Genomic DNA, 17,801 nt, shown 5'->3' with positions numbered 1-17,801 from the left:
CTAGTAAATTTAAGTACACAGAGTCACCAAGTAACACATTGAATTAAAGGTGAAATTTTGACGTAGAATGTTCTTATAAGAGTCCAGTAATCTTTGTTTCATTTACAACTTTAAAACATTTTACAGTGTAATTTAATAGCCAACTGTATTGTTTTATTTTATGTATTGTGAAAAGCTCTATACTGATAAACTTGAATTAATGAAGTAATTGCAGTGTTTTTGTCGTCCTCACAGATGTAAGCCAGACCTGTCGTGAGCATTGACGGCATGGGGCTGGACTTTGACGTGAAGACGTTCTGCCACAACCTCCGGGCGACCAAACCCCCCTACGAGTGTCCGGTGGAGAGCTGCCGTAAGGTCTACAAAAGCTACAGCGGCATCGAGTACCACCTGTACCATTATGACCACGACAACCCGCCTCCACCGCAGGGCAGCCCGCAGAAGAAGCGCAAGGGCCGCCCGCCGCGCTCCAGCTTGCCCGGCTCTGCCGACGGCCCTGACTCCAGCACGGGATCTGGGGTTCCCGGGCAAGCGGCGACGCCGGGCAGCCCGGCTGAACGCTCGGAGCGCTCGCACTCGCCCGTCAGAGAGACCATGACCTACGCCGAAGCGCAGCGGATGGTGGAGCTGGAGATCCGCGGGCGGGTTCACCGCATCAGCATCTTTGACAACCTGGATGTGGTCTCGGAGGAGGACAGCGGCGCCGAAGAGCCTCCGTCGGCGGGAATGGGCGCGTGTAACGGCGGCGAGGCCGGGGGAATCGGCAAGGACAGACTGGATGGTTCTGCGGCCAATGGGGAGAAAGGGCCTCAGAAAACTGGAAAGCACAAGAGCAAAGAGAAGAAGAAAGACAGCGGCTCACACCATCACATGAACCCGCCCGGGCCGGCCGTCAAGCTGCCTGAGGTGGTGTTTCGAGAGCTGGATCAGGAGAGACCGGACGCGCCCCCTCGACCCATGTCTTACTACAGGTAGAGTTCAACAACATTGAAATCTTTGCTGTACACGTGTGTGTGTGTACGTGTGTGTGTGTGTGTGTGTGTGTGTGTGATCATATTACTTTAGGTGTGAGATGTGATGAGGTTTGGAGTTAACACAATTTGAGCATGTTTACGTCAACATGAAATGAGAAGTGACTCAACTTACTTTCTTTAAAGGGGTGGTTGATTATGATTTCACTTTTCTAACTTTAGTTAGTGTGTAATGTTGCTGTTTGAGCGTAAACAACATCTGCAAAGTTACGACGCTCAAAGTTCAATGCAAAGGGAGATATTTTCTTTTACAGAAATCTTTTACAGAAACGGCTGGTAGGGACTACAACAAGCTTCTTGCTGGGTTGGTGACATCACTAACCCTAAAATTTACATAAACCCCGTGCCCAAAAACACACAACAAAGGGGGCGAGGCCATGTTGGGCTGCTTTAGAGAAGAGGAAGAGTTGTTGTAGTAGAGTGTTGTTGACATGCCGTCATTTTACGACGGACTGCTTCACAAACGAGGGTCAATTCAACACTGGATTTGCACAAAAGATTAACATGACGACACATGCTAGTCGATGAGTTGAATCTACTCCACAGCAACTACATAAATTTATCCACTAACCATTCAGAAACGACCAGTTTCATTCTAAAAGTTGTAACTTCTTCCTGAGTCTCTCCATCAGTGTCCGACTCCGGTTTGAACAATGTAAGGCTGAACACCATCACAGATTCTCCAGCTTTGTTGTTGTTGAGCAACCGAAGCGCGAGCTGTTAAAGCTCCGCCCTCTTCTGGAGCAGCAGCTCATTTGCATTTAAAGGGACACAGAAAAACGGCGTGTTTTTGCTCACACTCAAATAGGAGAAAATTTGACAAGCTATAATAAATGATCTGTGGGGTATTTTGAGCTGAAACTTCACAGACACATTCTGGGGACACCAGAGACTTAGGGTGTACTCACACTAGGCTCTCTGAACCATGCCTGAGCACGTTTGACCCCAAAGCCTGGTTCGTTTGACTAATTTGATCGCTCCATTCCGTGTCCGGTTTGTTTAGCCGTCCCTGGCCCACTTGGAAGAGGTGGGCCAGAGCATGGTTCAGTTGGACTCAAGAGCGGTTCCCATGCAGTGCGAGCGCTAACCTTGCCGGAGCATGGAACAGCTACTACAGGTGCTGGTCATATAATTAGAATATCATCAAAAAATTGATTTATTTCACTAATTCCATTCAAAAAGTGAAACTTGTATATTATATTCATTTATTACACACAGACTGATATATTTCAAATGTTTATTTCTTTTAATTTTGATGATTATAACTGACAACTAAGGAAAATCCCAAATTCAGTATCTCAGAAAATTAGAATATTACTTAAGACCAATACACAGAAAGGATTTTTAGAAATCTTGGCCAACTGAAAAGTATGAAGAAGTATGAGCATGTACAGCACTCAGTACTTAGTTGGGGCTCTTTTTGCCTGAATTACTTCAGCAATGCGGCGTGGCATTGAGTCGATCAGTCTGTGGCACTGCTCAGGTGTTATAAGAGCCCAGGTTGCTCTGATAGTGGCCTTCAGCTCTTCTGCATTGTTGGGTCTGGCATATCGCATCTTCCTCTTCACAATACCCCATAGATTTTCTATGGGGTCAAGGTCAGGCGAGTTTGCTGGCCAATTAAGAACAGGGATACCATGGTCCTTAAACCAGGTACTGGTAGCTTTGGCACTGTGTGCAGGTGCCAAGTCCTGTTGGAAAATGAAATCTGCATCTCCATAAAGTTGGTCAGCAGCAGGAAGCATGAAGTGCTCTAAAACTTACTGGTATACAGCTGCGTTGACCTTGGACCTCAGAAAACACAGTGGACCAACACCAGCAGATGACATGGCACCCCAAACCATCACTGACTGTGGAAACTTTACACTGGACCTCAAGCAACGTGGATTGTGTGCCTCTCCTCTCTTCCTCCAGACTCTGGGACCCTGATTTCCTTTTGTCTTTAGCCCAGGCGAGACGCTTCTGACGCTGTCTGTTGTTCAAGAGTGGCTTGACACAAGGAATGCGACAGCTGAAACCCATGTCTTGCATACGTCTGTGCGTAGTGGTTCTTGAAGCACTGACTCCAGCTGCAGTCCACTCTTTGTGAATCTCCCCCACATTTTTGAATGGGTTTTGTTTCACAATCCTCTCCAGGATGCGGTTATCCCTATTAATGTGCTTGGACACAGAGCTCTGTGAACAGCCAGCCTCTTTTGCAATGACCTTTTGTATCTTGCCCTCCTTGTGCAAGGTGTCAATGGTCATCTTTTGGACAACTGTCAAGTCAGCAGTCTTCCCCATGATTGTGTAGCCTACAGAACTAGACTGAGAGACCATTTAAAGGCCGTTGCAGGTGTTTTGAGTTAACTAGCTGATTAGAGTGTGGCACCAGGTGTCTTCAATATTGAACCTTTTCACAATATTCTAATTTTCTGAGATACTGAATTTGGGATTTTCCTTAGTTGTCAGTTATAATCATCAAAATTAAAAAAATAAACATTTGAAATATATCAGTCTGTGTGTAATGAATGAATATAATATTCAAGTTTCACTTTTTGAATGGAATTAGTGAAATAAATCAACTTTTTGATGATATTCTAATTATATGACCAGCACCTGTACTTTTGTGTGCGGTACTGTCATCATTACGACGGCAAACATCTTTATTACTACTTTGATAGTACACTTTTCAATTAATGTAATTAATTTGAGTGTATTTGGGTTTATAACGGGTCTGGTTCTAACCTTATTGGTGAACAGGAATTGTAGTTTGCAAGTAAAGCTGCAAATTCCTCCATTAACTTCAGCTGCCTTCGTAATAATCCTCTGATACATGCAAGTGAAAATAGCTGCGCGACATAAATGATAAATCTATTAGGCAGTATCTTAGCGAAAACAGGAAGAAAAGCACTTTCTTCCATACAAAAAGTTGCATCGTATATGACGTAAGTGCCCGGAACGTTAAGTGCAATGTGAGTGCAGGCCAGCGGGGGAGGGGGGACAATCGCGCTCGGGCTCAGTTCAAGGCAACCGTGCCTAGTGTGAGTACACCCTTGTATTACATCTTGTAAATGGAGCATAATAGGTCCAATTTAATACGTGTTCGTGGTCTTACTGTGAACAGTCCAGCAGTGCTCGTTATTCCAAAAAAAGTTTGCTCTTATAGTCGTTTATCTAAACTCTAGGAATGCACTAATACAAAATTTAAAGTCTTCATGAAAAGGAAGTTAATCCCGTCTTTTCTTCTATTGCGTCGTATATCAGAGTGAACCGCTTCTGGAACAAGAACAAATGTGGCGCGGGGCTTGATTTTGTCCATGGGGAATTGATTGGATGGTTGTGGTTTGCTATTAGTGGATCTCATGTGAGTGACAGGTTGCCCCGCCCTCGTCATCAGAGAAGAGAAGAGATGCTGCAAGAGGGAGGGGAAGATATTCTGATTCAAGATTACAAGACACATGAATTTAACACAATGATGTGCACCGATAAATCATTTAAAATAAACACTGCAATATTCCATTAAAAAACAGTAATGGTTAATTTTGGTTTCACAAAGTCTTTATATATACAGTATATATATACTATATATATATATGTACAGTGTCTCACAGAAGTGAGTACACCCCTCACATTTTTGTAAATATTTTATTATATCTTTTCATGTGACAACACTGAAGAAATGACACTTTGCTACAATGTAAAGTAGTGAGTGTACAGCTTGTATAACAGTGTAAATTTGCTGTCCCCTCAAAATAACTCAACACACAGCCATTAATGTCTAAACCGCTGGCCACAAAAGTGAGTACACCCCTAAGTGAAAATGTCCAAATTGGGCCCAGTTAGCCATTTTCTCTCCCCGGGTGTCATGTGACTCGTTAGTGTTACAAGGTCTTAGGTAGTGTTGTCACTGTACCAAAATTCCAGTAGTCGGTACCAATACCAATTTTACGGTTCTCGGTACCAATTTCGGTACCACAGGAAAATCCAAGTAGTGCTCGCTGCAGAGCATAATGACCTCCAGCTCCACCTCTCTGGAGCTCAAGGGTGGAGTTTAACCTGTTTAATGGATGGAGAGATAGGATTATGGGTAGGGTTAGGGTGTGGTTGGGGGATGCAGCTCCACCCATCATGCCCACAGTAGGTCAAGAGAGGGGGAGCTGGAGGTTATGGCTCTGCAGTGAGTAGCCTCTTGGAAAATCTGTTGGAACTATTTTTTTTATTTAACTAGCCTATTTTAAAAACATATTAAAGATGATGGTAATCATACATATAAATATTTGGAGCGTGTGTGTGTATATATACCTCAGTGAAATAAATTATGAAATATAAAATAAATAAATAAACAAATGCTCAAACATCCATTTTGTAATAGACGTGCGTTTATTTGAGCTATTCCGTCAGTGAAACAACACACTACAGCCTTTAAAACTATGAAATATCAGTAAATAATGGTAACCTAAATAATAAGAAAGTGAAGTATTATTCTAAAAAACATTTGTTTTTTTTCCACAGTAAAAGATGCGTCCTATAGCCTACCGCGCTGCTCTTTGAGAGGGATGAGGGACATAAGGAGCAAAGAGACCATTTCTCTTTTAATAATATCTTCATGTTTTCTCCTGATGTTACAAGCAACTGACACTTGTTGTAAAAGGTCTGAAGAGCGAGTTTTATCCTCCGCAGGGGCAAGACATTCAAGCTATGTTTGATTTTGCGCTGCCAGACAAAGCGAAACTAAAAATTACCGGCGGGTGTGAAACGCGCTATACAAATAAACTTGACGCATCTTATAAAGTCTAATAACAAGCACAAACTGTGTTAAATATAAATTGACGTGCAAGCAAAAAGGTTTCTGTCCTACGTGTTTTTTCTACTTTACCACAGTAATGTGAACAGGCCTAAAAGCGAACGAAAGAAAGAAACATTTATAATCCCCTGCGTGAGTGAAGATTTGGGAAAATAAACAGAGACTAATGGACTATTGTTAAATTCTCTGATAATCAGGTGACCAGATCGCGATTCTTAAAACAGAATACAAAGCTGACAAAGCTTAAATGTAGGCCTACCTCTCTCATTCGGCATGAACCAAAATGTTTCCATGGCTGCGATGTCACATTTAATTGCTAACCTAGCTATTATTTCTTTTGTAAACAAAGCTTTGTGCTTCACTCGTGTCATATTCACGTAAATACTGGCACAGCCCTATCAGTGGGTACCAAATATACCCGGATACTCGGTACTACTGGTACTACAGAAATGCTGGTATCGTCACATTTTCAAAATTTCAGTACCGAAGTACCGGTACTTTTGACAACACTAGTCTCAGGTGTGAATAAGGAGCAGGTGTGTTAAAATTGGTGTTATCGCTCTCACTCTCTCATACTGGTCACTGGAAGTTCAACATGGCATCTCATGGCAAAGAACATGACAAAGAATTGTTGCTCTACATAAAGATGGCGTAGGCTATAAGAAGATTGCCAAGACCCTGAAACTGAGCTGCAGCACGGTGGCCAAGACCATACAGCGGTTTAACAGGACAGGTTCCACTCAGAACAGGCCTCGCCATGGTCGACCAAAGACGTTGAGTGCACGTGCTCAGTGTCATATCCAGAGGTTGTGTTTGGGAGATAGACGTATGAGTGCTGCCAGCATTGCTGCAGAGGTTGAAGGGGTGGGGGTCAGCCTGTCAGTGCTCAGACCATACGCCGCACACTGCATCAAATTGGTCTGCATGGCTGTCATCCCAGAAGGAAGCCTCTTCTAAAGATGATGCACAAGAAAGCCCGCAAACAGTTTGCTGAAGACAAGCAGACTAAGGACATGGATTACTGGAACCATGTTCTGTGGTCTGATGAGACCAAGATAAACTTATTTAGTTCAGATGGTGTCAAGCGTGTGTGGCGGCAACCAGGTGAGGAGTACAAAGACAAGTGTGTCTTGCCTACAGTCAAGCATGGTGGTGGGAGTGTCATGGTCTGGGGCTGCATGAGTGCTGCGGCACTGGGGAGCTGCAGTTCATTGAGGGAACCATGAACCAACATGTACTGTGACATACTGAAGCAGAGCATGATCCCTCCCTTCAGAGACTGGGCCGCAGGGCAGTATTCCAACATAATGACCCCAAACACACCTCCAAGAAGACCACTGCCTTTCTAAAGAAGCTGAGGGTAAGGGTGATGGACTGGCCAAGCATGTCTCCAGACCTAAACCCTATTGAGCATCTGTGGGGCATCCTCAAACAGAAGGTGGAGCAGCGCAAGGTCTCTAACATCCACCAGCTCCGTGATGTCGTCATGGAGGAGTGGAAGACGACTCCAGTGGCAACCTGTGAAGCTCTGGTGAACTCCATGCCCAAGAGGGTTAAGGCAGTGCTGGAAAATAATGGTGGCCACACAAAATATTGACACTTTGGGCCCAATTTGGACATTTTCACTTTTGTGGCCAGCCGTTTAGACATTAATGGCTGTGTGTTGAGTTATTTTGAGGGGACAGGAAATTTACACTGTTATACAAGCTGTACACTCACTACTTCACATTGTAGCAAAATGTCATTTCTTCAGTGTTGTCACGTGAAAAGATATAATCAAATATTTACAAAAATGTGAGGGGTGTGCTCACTTCTGTGAGATTCTGTATGTGTGTGTGTGTGTATGTATATATATATATATATATATATATATATCTATATTATATAAAAATATATATATATATCTTTTATTTCTGGTAATTTTTGTGTTGATGAGTAATTACACAGCTTCAAAAGAAATTACATAAATTTTTCCTTTAACTTTCTTATTTTAAACTATTTCTCGATATGAAGTGAAAGATCAGCTGATTTTTTTTTGGAAAATGTGTTTTGGAATTATTTTGAATGTTGCAGCTCTCATTTGCAATGTAGACGGCACCAGTATATACTGCGATTAGACAACGTGACAAAACTATACCGCTGCCATAATAAACAAAATACACACATGACAAATACACACACATACAGTGTAAACGTGAGATTTATAATACTGAAAATAAGTAGAAATTGAATATAATAGTTTGTGCTCTGGTGTAAATTTTAACCTAATATTGCAGTAATGTCCCAAATGAGAGGATCCCTGTATAGTTTCAGCATTAGTTGGGAGAAATTATTTTCCTTAAGAAAATCAAACTATCGGTATCTGCAAAAATCATTCTGAATTATCTGCTGTTAGTATCGGCGGAGAAATTTAGTATCGGTGCATCTCTATTTAAAATCATATTTACATGAAGGTACCAGTATATAAATATGATTTGTAAAAAATATGAAAATTATAAAAGTGCAGTCTTCCTACAAAAAGTTGCAACAATAAAGCAAGTTGTTTGAATAACAAAAACGCATTACATGGATCAAGTGGCAGGTCTATTGGATTGCAAGAATTAACGCACAGATCTATTCTGACATCAGATTTTTTTGTCCCGTCCGTTGCTATGGTTATATCACTGTCAATCATCGCATTTTCCGATCCACTCCCGCATTTAATTATGGTTGTCAATCCAGAAACGTTGCAATGTGTGGCTAGTAGCATGAGAAATTAAACTTTCATTCAAAGTGTGAATGGGTTATAAACAAAGTGAGCAAAGAGTGCTGTCAATCACTCCAGAGTGAGTTCACTGAGATACAACACTAGTTTTACCATTTCTTCTAGTTATTTACCTATAGCGAGATAATAATGAATTGGAAGTCTCACACATTCACAGAAAATTATGGTGGCTTCATTACTCAATGATGACACATTTGTGTTGAGTGTTAGCAGTGAGGTTTGAATGTAAAACCCTGTCAACCTTTGACCCCATGTCCTTCTCCTCCTCTCAGGTACATTGACAAGTCTGCCGAGGAGCTGGATGAAGAGGTGGAGTATGATATAGATGAGGAAGACTACATCTGGCTGGACATCATGAATGACCGGCGTCGTGCTGATGGCGTGGCGCCCATCCCTCAGGAAGTGTTTGAGTATCTGATGGACCGGCTGGAGAAGGAGTCTTACTTTGAGAGCCACAACAAGGTGAGATGTGCTGCCTCACATTGATGAGACTGATACGGTAAAACCGACGCCACCGTTACTGTTCATATCACTGTGTATCAAGCGCTGAAATTCAGATAAGATAATGAGCGTTCGGTTTCTGACCAATCACAACAGACTGGGCCAATCTGACCATTCAGAGCAGAGCAGCTCTCATAAAGGAGGGGTTTAGAGAGACTGAATCCTTGATCGAACCGTTTCAGACACTTTGAGAAAAGATAAAATTAAATAGTTTTTTGACCTTGGGTGCATGTAAACCTGTTGTAAGAGACTCTAAAACAACATTAGGAAACTTTAAAATATCATAATAGAGGCACTTTAAAGTTGAGCATGTGTGTTTGAATGATTCCTCACATCATGTGTTGTTGAGGAGAGCGTGTTGTTACTTTACTAACTGATCGGACGCCCTGTTTTTACCTACTGGACCAGAAAACAGTTGAAAAAACCCACAGATGCTCATTGAAAGAGGAACTTGAGGCGCATCTACAGACCAGAAGATCACAGGGTGGTTTAGCAACATCTTGACAATAACACCCGAGCATAGTGGAAACAAGTTTTGCACACACCATTTTATTTTATGTTTTCAGAAAATGATAAAACCTCGTTTTAAATGGAATGGAAACCTAGTTTTAAATAGTTTTAAATATTTTTCAAAAATAGGATATTGTTAAATGATGTTATATCTGACTGTGTGTAAAACAGCTCTGTTTTATACATATTTGAAAGGGCTGTTTAAACTTTAATTTCTTATCAAAACATCATACTGACAGTAACTGGCATACACAAAATTTCGATGACAGTCAATGTTTTTTTTTTTAACACAATTGCTTATAGATATATTGAAATAGCATGCCAGGGTTGGGCGATATGACTGTGTAATTTTATTCCCCTGATAACGATATATACAGGTGCATCTCAATAAATTAGAATGTCATGGAAAAGTTCATTTAATTCAGTAATTCAACTCAAATTGTGGAACTGGTGTATTAAATAAATTCAATGCACACAGACTGAAAGGGATAGTTCACCCAAAAATGAAAATTTAATGTTTATCTGCTTACCCCCAGGGCATCCAAGATGTAGGTGACTTTGTTTCTTCAGTAGAACACAAATGATGATTTTTAACTTCAACCGTTGCGGTCTGTCAGTCGTATAATGCTTGTCAATGGGAACACCATCTATAAGAGTAAAAAAAAAACATGCACAGACAAATCCAAATTAAACCCTGCGGCTCGTGACGACACATTGATGTTCTAAGACACTAAATGATCGGTTTGTGCGAGAAAACGAACAGTATTTATATAATTTTTTACCTCTAAAACACCACTATGTCCAACTGCCTTGCACATCCGGCTAGTGAGGTCTGAACGCACTCTGACAACGGAAGTGATGTCTCGCATTCATTGAAGTATACGCGCGAGATATCACTTCCGTCATCAGAACATTTACAATGAATGTAGCCAGTTTGATTAACTCCTGAGTACTGCTGAGTTATTTGCTGAATAATAATTTTAAAAAAAGATAATCATGTGTTATATGTCAATTGAAAGGTCTCACAGAGTAGAATACAACAAGTATAATTGTTTTGGGCTATGACTACACTTGAGCAAGTTTTTGTACATGAAGCCCTGCGAGACCCATATATAAATAATAAACCGATGCAGCATTTATGTCACAATTTCGCTCGTAACATCAAGACATGCTCTGATTGTGGAAAATTGTGGACATCATTATTTACAGCAGATTCTCACGATTAAAATGAGTCCAACATCGGCATAATCCAATAAGCCAATCACGAGATATTAATCATGCAATCACGACACCTAAAACCCCACAGGCGCACAGATGCTAACTAAAACTAAAATGTAGCTATCACTTGGCATTTCCACTTATAACTAGGGCTGGGTATCGTTCAAAAATTTTCGATACCGATTCCTGAACGATACCTTTTTCGATACCAATCTTATAAAATCTGTTTTAACAAGATTACATTACCTCAAAAAATCTTTGGTTTTATATTTTAAGTTATTATTTTTTTACAGACTCAAAGACTCATCTCTTGAGCCACTGCACAAAGGAATAAAAAAGCACAAATGAACAACTTAACCAACACAAATCAGTGCAAATAGTTTTAATAAAGTTCAGTTTTCAATGCAAAAAGTCAGTATGTGAGGCTCACTGCAGACTTTTTAAATCACTCAGCAATTGTTGTTGTTGTTGTTGTTATTCTTCTTCTTCAAAAAAATTAATTATTAACAATATATATAGAAAATTCTGTACATTTTAATGATAAATTCATTAATTTGGTGCACTTTGAGAGTTCAAAATAAAGAGCTCCAACCCATGTTCATTGTGCAAATTGAACAAAGACAAAGTCTGCATCCACCCGCCACCCGTCCGATGATATTCTCTGATTTATCGAATTATCCGCATCTGATCATCACATTACAATTATTAAAATTCTTAGTGTTAAGCATGATGATATGGTAACATATCACACTGAAGTAGGCTGCTTATAAATGCGGGCTTGTCAATGCGGGCTTCTGTTGTTGTTGCAGTCACCAGTATTTTGTTGATGATCCATCTCTTTAGTTTCATTTTGTACTGTGAAATAATGGCTCGGTTCAGTGCTGCCACCTTGTGGAACAACTGACTAGTGCAAAACAAATTCAACACGCATGTGTGACCTGCGTGTGCAAAGTACAAAAGTAGGCTTACAGTACACGCAAAAAAAACGTGTTGACGAAATTTGCTTCAAGCGCCCTGTACGCGGACCCTCGCATACGCGTTAAACCTGAAGTATTTTGGGTTTTAGACAGCTGACTTTTTGCCTTGCTGCCCTATCAGGCAATGACTTCACAGGCAGCGTTCGGCTGGTTTAGCGGCTGTCAGAGCAGAAATGAAAGCTGATGTTCTCCGTATGTTTTTCTGTCGTCTCTGATTTACCTGCCCATAGACCCTCCCCTTGAAGAAATCAGGACAGAAGTGGTCGAAAGTGGACACCTGACTTAACCACTTGCAGAATTCTGAGTCAGATTTGCTAGATACCTTTGTTATATTTCTATTCCATGGCGGAACTAAGCTTCAATACATCACTGCTGGCATTTGGAGTGTCTCATTGATTCTCTCTCTCACACACACTCACACACACACACACACACACACACACACAGGCATGATTGCCAATGCTGATGCTGCTGCTCTCCCTGTGCGTCTCCTGCAGGGCGACCCCAGCTCTCTGATCGATGAAGATGCCGTGTGCTGTATCTGTAATGACGGCGAGTGTCAGAACAGCAACGTCATCCTGTTCTGTGACATGTGTAACCTGGCAGTGCATCAGGAGTGCTACGGCGTTCCCTACATCCCAGAGGGCCAGTGGTTGTGTCGCCGCTGCTTGCAGTCGCCCTCCAGAGCCGTGGACTGCGCCCTCTGCCCCAACAAGGGCGGCGCTTTCAAGCAGACGGACGACGCACGCTGGGCACATGTAGTGTGTGCACTCTGGATCCCAGAGGTGAGCGTGTCGGTGTGGCGAGGGATTGAACAGATCGATTTATCAAGAAAATGTTTTGCATTGTGACACATTCAGGTTTTGTTTCCCCTCACACAATTTCCCGCTTTTCTTACAGGTGTGTTTTGCAAATACGGTCTTCCTGGAGCCCATCGACAGCATCGAGCACATTCCTCCTGCCCGCTGGAAGCTGACCTGCTACATCTGCAAACAGCGTGGCTCTGGCGCCTGCATCCAGTGCCACAAAGCCAACTGCTACACTGCCTTCCACGTCACCTGCGCCCAACAGGCCGGCCTCTACATGAAGATGGAGCCCGTGCGTGAAACCGGCGCAAACGGGACTTCGTTTAGCGTGCGCAAAACGGCCTACTGTGACATTCACACACCGCCTGGCTCCGCCCGACCACTGGGAGGTGTGGGCGGAGCCAGTGTGGGCTCCTCCCACAGCGAGGGCGAGGCAGAGGATGAGGAGGATACTGCAGGCGGCGAGGAGGATGGAAAGGGATGGAGCTCAGAGCGGGCGAAGAGGGCCAAAGCAAAATCACGGCTGAAGATGAAAAGGGCCAGAAAGATCCTGGCTGAGAGGAGAGCGGCCGCACCGGTGGTGTCAGTGCCGTGTATTCCACCACACAAGTACGCAAGATATTTTCTTTTATCAAAAAATTATTTATTCATAAATCACTTGGAAGGGGTCGACCGATATAACGGCAAAATTTGGAATTGTTTAATCATCGACTTCAGACGTTAATTTTTTCTGAGACTTAATTGCTTATTAAGAAATGTAATGGTCAAATGAAATGTGCAAAGTGAAGCACTAGTGTGAAAGAGCTGATGTTGTGTCTTCTGGTTTAGGTTGAGTAAGATCACCAGTAACCTGACGGTGCAGAGGAAGAGTCAGTTCATGCAGAGACTGCACAGCTACTGGACGCTGAAGAGGCAGAGCCGCAACGGCGTTCCTCTCCTGCGACGTCTGCAGACGCACCTGCAGTCCCAGCGCAATGCCGAGCCACTCCCCCCCACGGTCAGTACATACAGGCTCCCCGCGGGGCCTTAAGTTATGTTGTATCAAATTTCATACCTGTAAACTTGTCGCATTATTAAAAACCACAGCGGCTTTGTGGTTTACCAGGGTAACCACTATATTTCTGCTGTTCCGTAAGAGCCACATGCTGTCATAGAGTGAAATATATAGATGCCAAAAAAAACCTAAACCAACCGTCTTGACCTGACTACATATACTACAGTACACGGATCCATTCAGAATTACTACACACAGAAATATACACATGACAAATCCAAACATTATCCTGAATGTGTGTGGAAACAATAAATGTACTGAAAAGTGACTCTGCATGAATACAATGTGCGATCAGTGCATCGAGAGCGCACATACATGGTTTGTTTGTGCATCAATATAACAGATTCACGTGCGTTTACTGTACGACTCCTGTACGTCACCGCAATCATCTTTACCTTGATTACAATCCCCATCCATCAAAACTTTACTAGTGATAAATTATTCAGCTGAGAAATGTAGTTTGTGAATCATCTGGCCAGTGGTGGGATGTTCTGACGTTCAGTCTGTATTTCACACAGCGTGATGCGTGAAGGCTCACACTCACAATCACAGAATATGACAGAGCTCATGTTTTAAAGTGAAACACACACTGGAATTAATAATTCACTGAAAACACAACATGAGTCTCTATTCTCTCTGCGATCTCTGATGAAATCAGCCTGGTTTTCTTACTAGATCATTTGACTGAAAACTTTCTCAGATTTTAGCGGCTTAAAATGATCTGATCGCAAACAGAGAAGCGAAATCTGGTTAAAAGGTTAGAATGGAAAGTTCTGCCTACCAGGGCTACTGGGTGCTTGACCATTGTAGATGCTCAGTGTGATAAACTCCCGACTTCTAATATCATTTAACTGCATGATGTAAATTACGTTAATGACACAATTTCACGTGCTTCAGTAATTTATTTGCGTTATTTGCTTTAAATTATTTTACCACTTTAAGGATTTTTTAATTAATCGCATGCGTTAACACGTTAACGTTGACAGCAGGCCGAGTGCCTTGGGTAATCACAGCGTGCTTATATACAGCCATATCGCATGGCTACTCGTGTGATATTGCGTTTATACAACAGTTCGATGGCAGAAGTGTGTAAATAAATAAGAAATAACAACGTAGTGTCTTTAAAATCCCTCTTTTGTGCAGCACTACTTCCTTCCACCCCGGATTCAAATCTCAAGTTGACAGTTTTACCAAGCCTCCGTTACTAATTCTAAAACGTCACTTTAGAACTAATAACGAAGGAACTAATAACGTTGAGTCCCTCCATTGAAACTCATTGTATTTTGTACAGTATTAGAGAGAGAGAGAGAGAGATCGCCTGAGCGAGCATTACCTGTGTCTGATATAACATTCATTCTTCAGGTCGATGTCCATAATATTATATCCATTATAAAAATCCGTTTGAATGTCCGCTGAGGAAAGAGATCTTTGTATTTGTCCTTTTTACAGTTAAGGGAATTTTCCACAACATACAGCGCTAAAACAATGTCCTTTGTTTACAAAAGTCCCTTTCAATTTAAAAGTCTCTTGTGACTGACTCATTCACTCATAAAGTTTGCCGCCATCTAATGGCGTATTAATGTAACTTTCTCTTAATCCATATTACGCACTAATGGACCCTTTCTCAATACCAAATACAACATGTTTATATAAAATAATATTTATTGAACAACAATATTTAAATATTATATTTATAATATGATATTTTATTATTATTTCATTATAAATGACAGTAGGAAATAAATACAATTGTACAATTCAGTCAAACGTACAAAAGCAGTGCTCTACAGGATGTGAGTTAAATATAGCCTGAAGCACTGGCTGAGATGAAGCTGTTCTCGGCGGGTACACGAGCACTGAACGGCTGCTGACGGCCTGGAGCTCACATCTCCGAAAACGTCTAAACAAATTGTAAATATATATATATATATATCAGCCTTTTAACAGTCAAAATTATAAATGATTATGTATATTATATATATTTGAATGAATAAAAGTATAATCATTTATAATTTTGACTGTCAAAAGGCTGAAATGTGAGGTTTATCATTATACAGAACTTTTTGTTTTTGTCAAAATCTGTTTTTATTAAGTGTAAAGTTGTTTAAATCATCATTTTATGGTTTGGATGTTACCATAAACGTTGCTTTACCCCGTTGATATGGTATGAATTTTATTTGTGCAAAAGGTCTTAAAAAACCTTACATTTAATTTTAAAAACAGATACCCTTGACATGACCATGTTGATTGGTTGTGGAGAATACGAGGATGACAGTGCGTGTTTGTGTGTGTTCACACAGAGGGACGGCGAGGAAAAGCACTCGGTGTTGAAGGAGCAGCTGAAAGCGTGGCAGAGACTCCGGCACGACCTGGAACGAGCCCGACTGCTGGTGGAGCTCATCCGCAAGAGAGAGAAGATCAAGAGAGAGGCTGTAAGACTTCAGCTCTGTCATCTCATACAGTGTCATCAAAAAAAGAAAGAATATGGTTTAATTCTATAAACCAGACACTTCAGAAACATGCTCTGATCAACCTCAGGCACTTCAGTTTTCAGCAAAAGTCATGAAATCAATATTGATACCACTAATAGCCAGTTTCACCAAACCCTTTAAGTTAACATACCTTTGTTTTTTATGGTTTAGTTTGAGTTAACTATGATAACCCTGACTTTAATAAGAATTGTCTATTTTGATTTCATGGTAACTTTTAAAGTTAGCCATTGACCAGTGAGGGAATTAAACTTGAAATGCATTCCTACTATGTATTGACTCAAGTTGTGCTTGCATGCTGTGTTATTTTGATTAACGAGCACCTCTGTGTTGGTTCAGATCAAGGTGCAGGAGTTGGCGTTAGAGATGCAGTTGACTCCATTCCTGGTGTTGATGCGCAGCACTCTGGAGCAACTGCAGGAGCGAGACACCAGTAACTTCTTCACTGAGCCTGTACCTTTAAGTGAGGTACACTTCACTACACACAAACACACACCCTCACACACACACAATATTTTTGTCTTGTTTTTTTGTGTAGTTGTTCTAAATAAATAAATATAAATAATGTGAAGCTGTTTTTGCACTGACTTGCCATCCATGACGTAGTTCTCTGAATACACCTCTTCTGTGTTCGTGTGTGTCTTCTCCAGGTCCCAGATTACCTGGACCACATCGAGCGTCCGATGGATTTCCAGACCATGTGGAAGTGTTTGGAGTCACATCGCTATCTCAGCTTTGAAGCTTTTGAGGCTGACTTTCTGTTGATTGTCAACAACTGTTTGAAGTACAACGCCAAAGACACTGTTTTCTACCGCGCCGCGCTGCGATTGCGAGAAGCGGGCAGCTCTGTTTTGAGGCAAGCGCGCAGACATGCAGAGAGAATCGGCCTGGATTATGAGACGGGCATGCATCTTCCTCGGGAACCGAGCCCGGATTCACCGCACGAGCGAGAGAGAGATCGAGAAAGAGAACGAGAGCGAGACAAAGAGAGGGACCGAGAGAGATCAGCGTCACTCCTTGATGACGGTGAGTTGACTTTCTCTCTTCTACATTTGATTCATTCATTACCTGAATACTACTGTTAGACCTTACAGCACTGTTTATTTCATTTTCATCTTTATTCTGTTGTATTTATTTGTTCTCATCTTATTACTGACTGTTTTTGTACTGGCTGGTTTTCTAAAGGTTAAGCGGCTCCTTTCACTAACCATTTTCAGGTCATGTTTTGGACCTTTTTACACATAAAGTGAATGTCTTGTTAGGGCTGTGACTGTATGGGTTTTTTTTTTCTTACCGCGGTGATGAAGCATTAAAGCATTTTTTTCTTATTAAAACCAAAGGTGTTTATCAGTGATTGTATATCAGGAGCAAGGACATGTTTGTGTGCATTTTGTTTTGTGCTTTTACCAGAACAAAGCGCTCAATCGTCTGTGTAAAGACTGCGCATTGTGCACGAGCGCCAAAAGAACTGATAACAGCGGCAACAAGCAAAAACAACTCATTCCAGCGAGAGATCGTCTCTTATTAAACACAGACTAATGAATTTCTTATCGAATTGAGATGTTTCTTTCTTTTAGGTACATCCGTGCGTGCCGCGAGATGTTGCAAAAAGTGGTAGGGTCGTGGGGACACGTGCCACCCGCAAATTACACCTATACAATAGTA

At 41.5% G+C, this 17,801-nt stretch overlaps 1 protein-coding gene across 1 annotated transcript in view; it reads left to right on the top strand.

Moving 5' to 3' along the window:
- The window catches only part of brpf1 (bromodomain and PHD finger containing, 1), a 34,444-nt gene that overhangs the window by 1,022 nt on the left and 15,621 nt on the right, over positions 1-17,801 (top strand). The window contains exons 2-9 of the mRNA XM_051902459.1: positions 235-971; positions 8,854-9,043; positions 12,285-12,572; positions 12,688-13,202; positions 13,422-13,590; positions 15,948-16,079; positions 16,476-16,604; positions 16,787-17,162. Of these exons, the coding sequence (XP_051758419.1) occupies positions 268-971; positions 8,854-9,043; positions 12,285-12,572; positions 12,688-13,202; positions 13,422-13,590; positions 15,948-16,079; positions 16,476-16,604; positions 16,787-17,162 (2,503 nt within the window). The 5' untranslated portion in view covers positions 235-267. The remainder of the gene's footprint in view (positions 1-234; positions 972-8,853; positions 9,044-12,284; positions 12,573-12,687; positions 13,203-13,421; positions 13,591-15,947; positions 16,080-16,475; positions 16,605-16,786; positions 17,163-17,801) is intronic.

The sequence above is a fragment of the Ctenopharyngodon idella genome, chromosome 8, assembly GCF_019924925.1.
Source record: "Ctenopharyngodon idella isolate HZGC_01 chromosome 8, HZGC01, whole genome shotgun sequence".
NCBI classification, from domain to species: domain Eukaryota; kingdom Metazoa; phylum Chordata; class Actinopteri; order Cypriniformes; family Xenocyprididae; genus Ctenopharyngodon; species Ctenopharyngodon idella.
The sequence above is the reverse complement of the archived record's forward strand: the minus strand, read 5'-3'. Positions and strand labels throughout refer to the sequence as shown.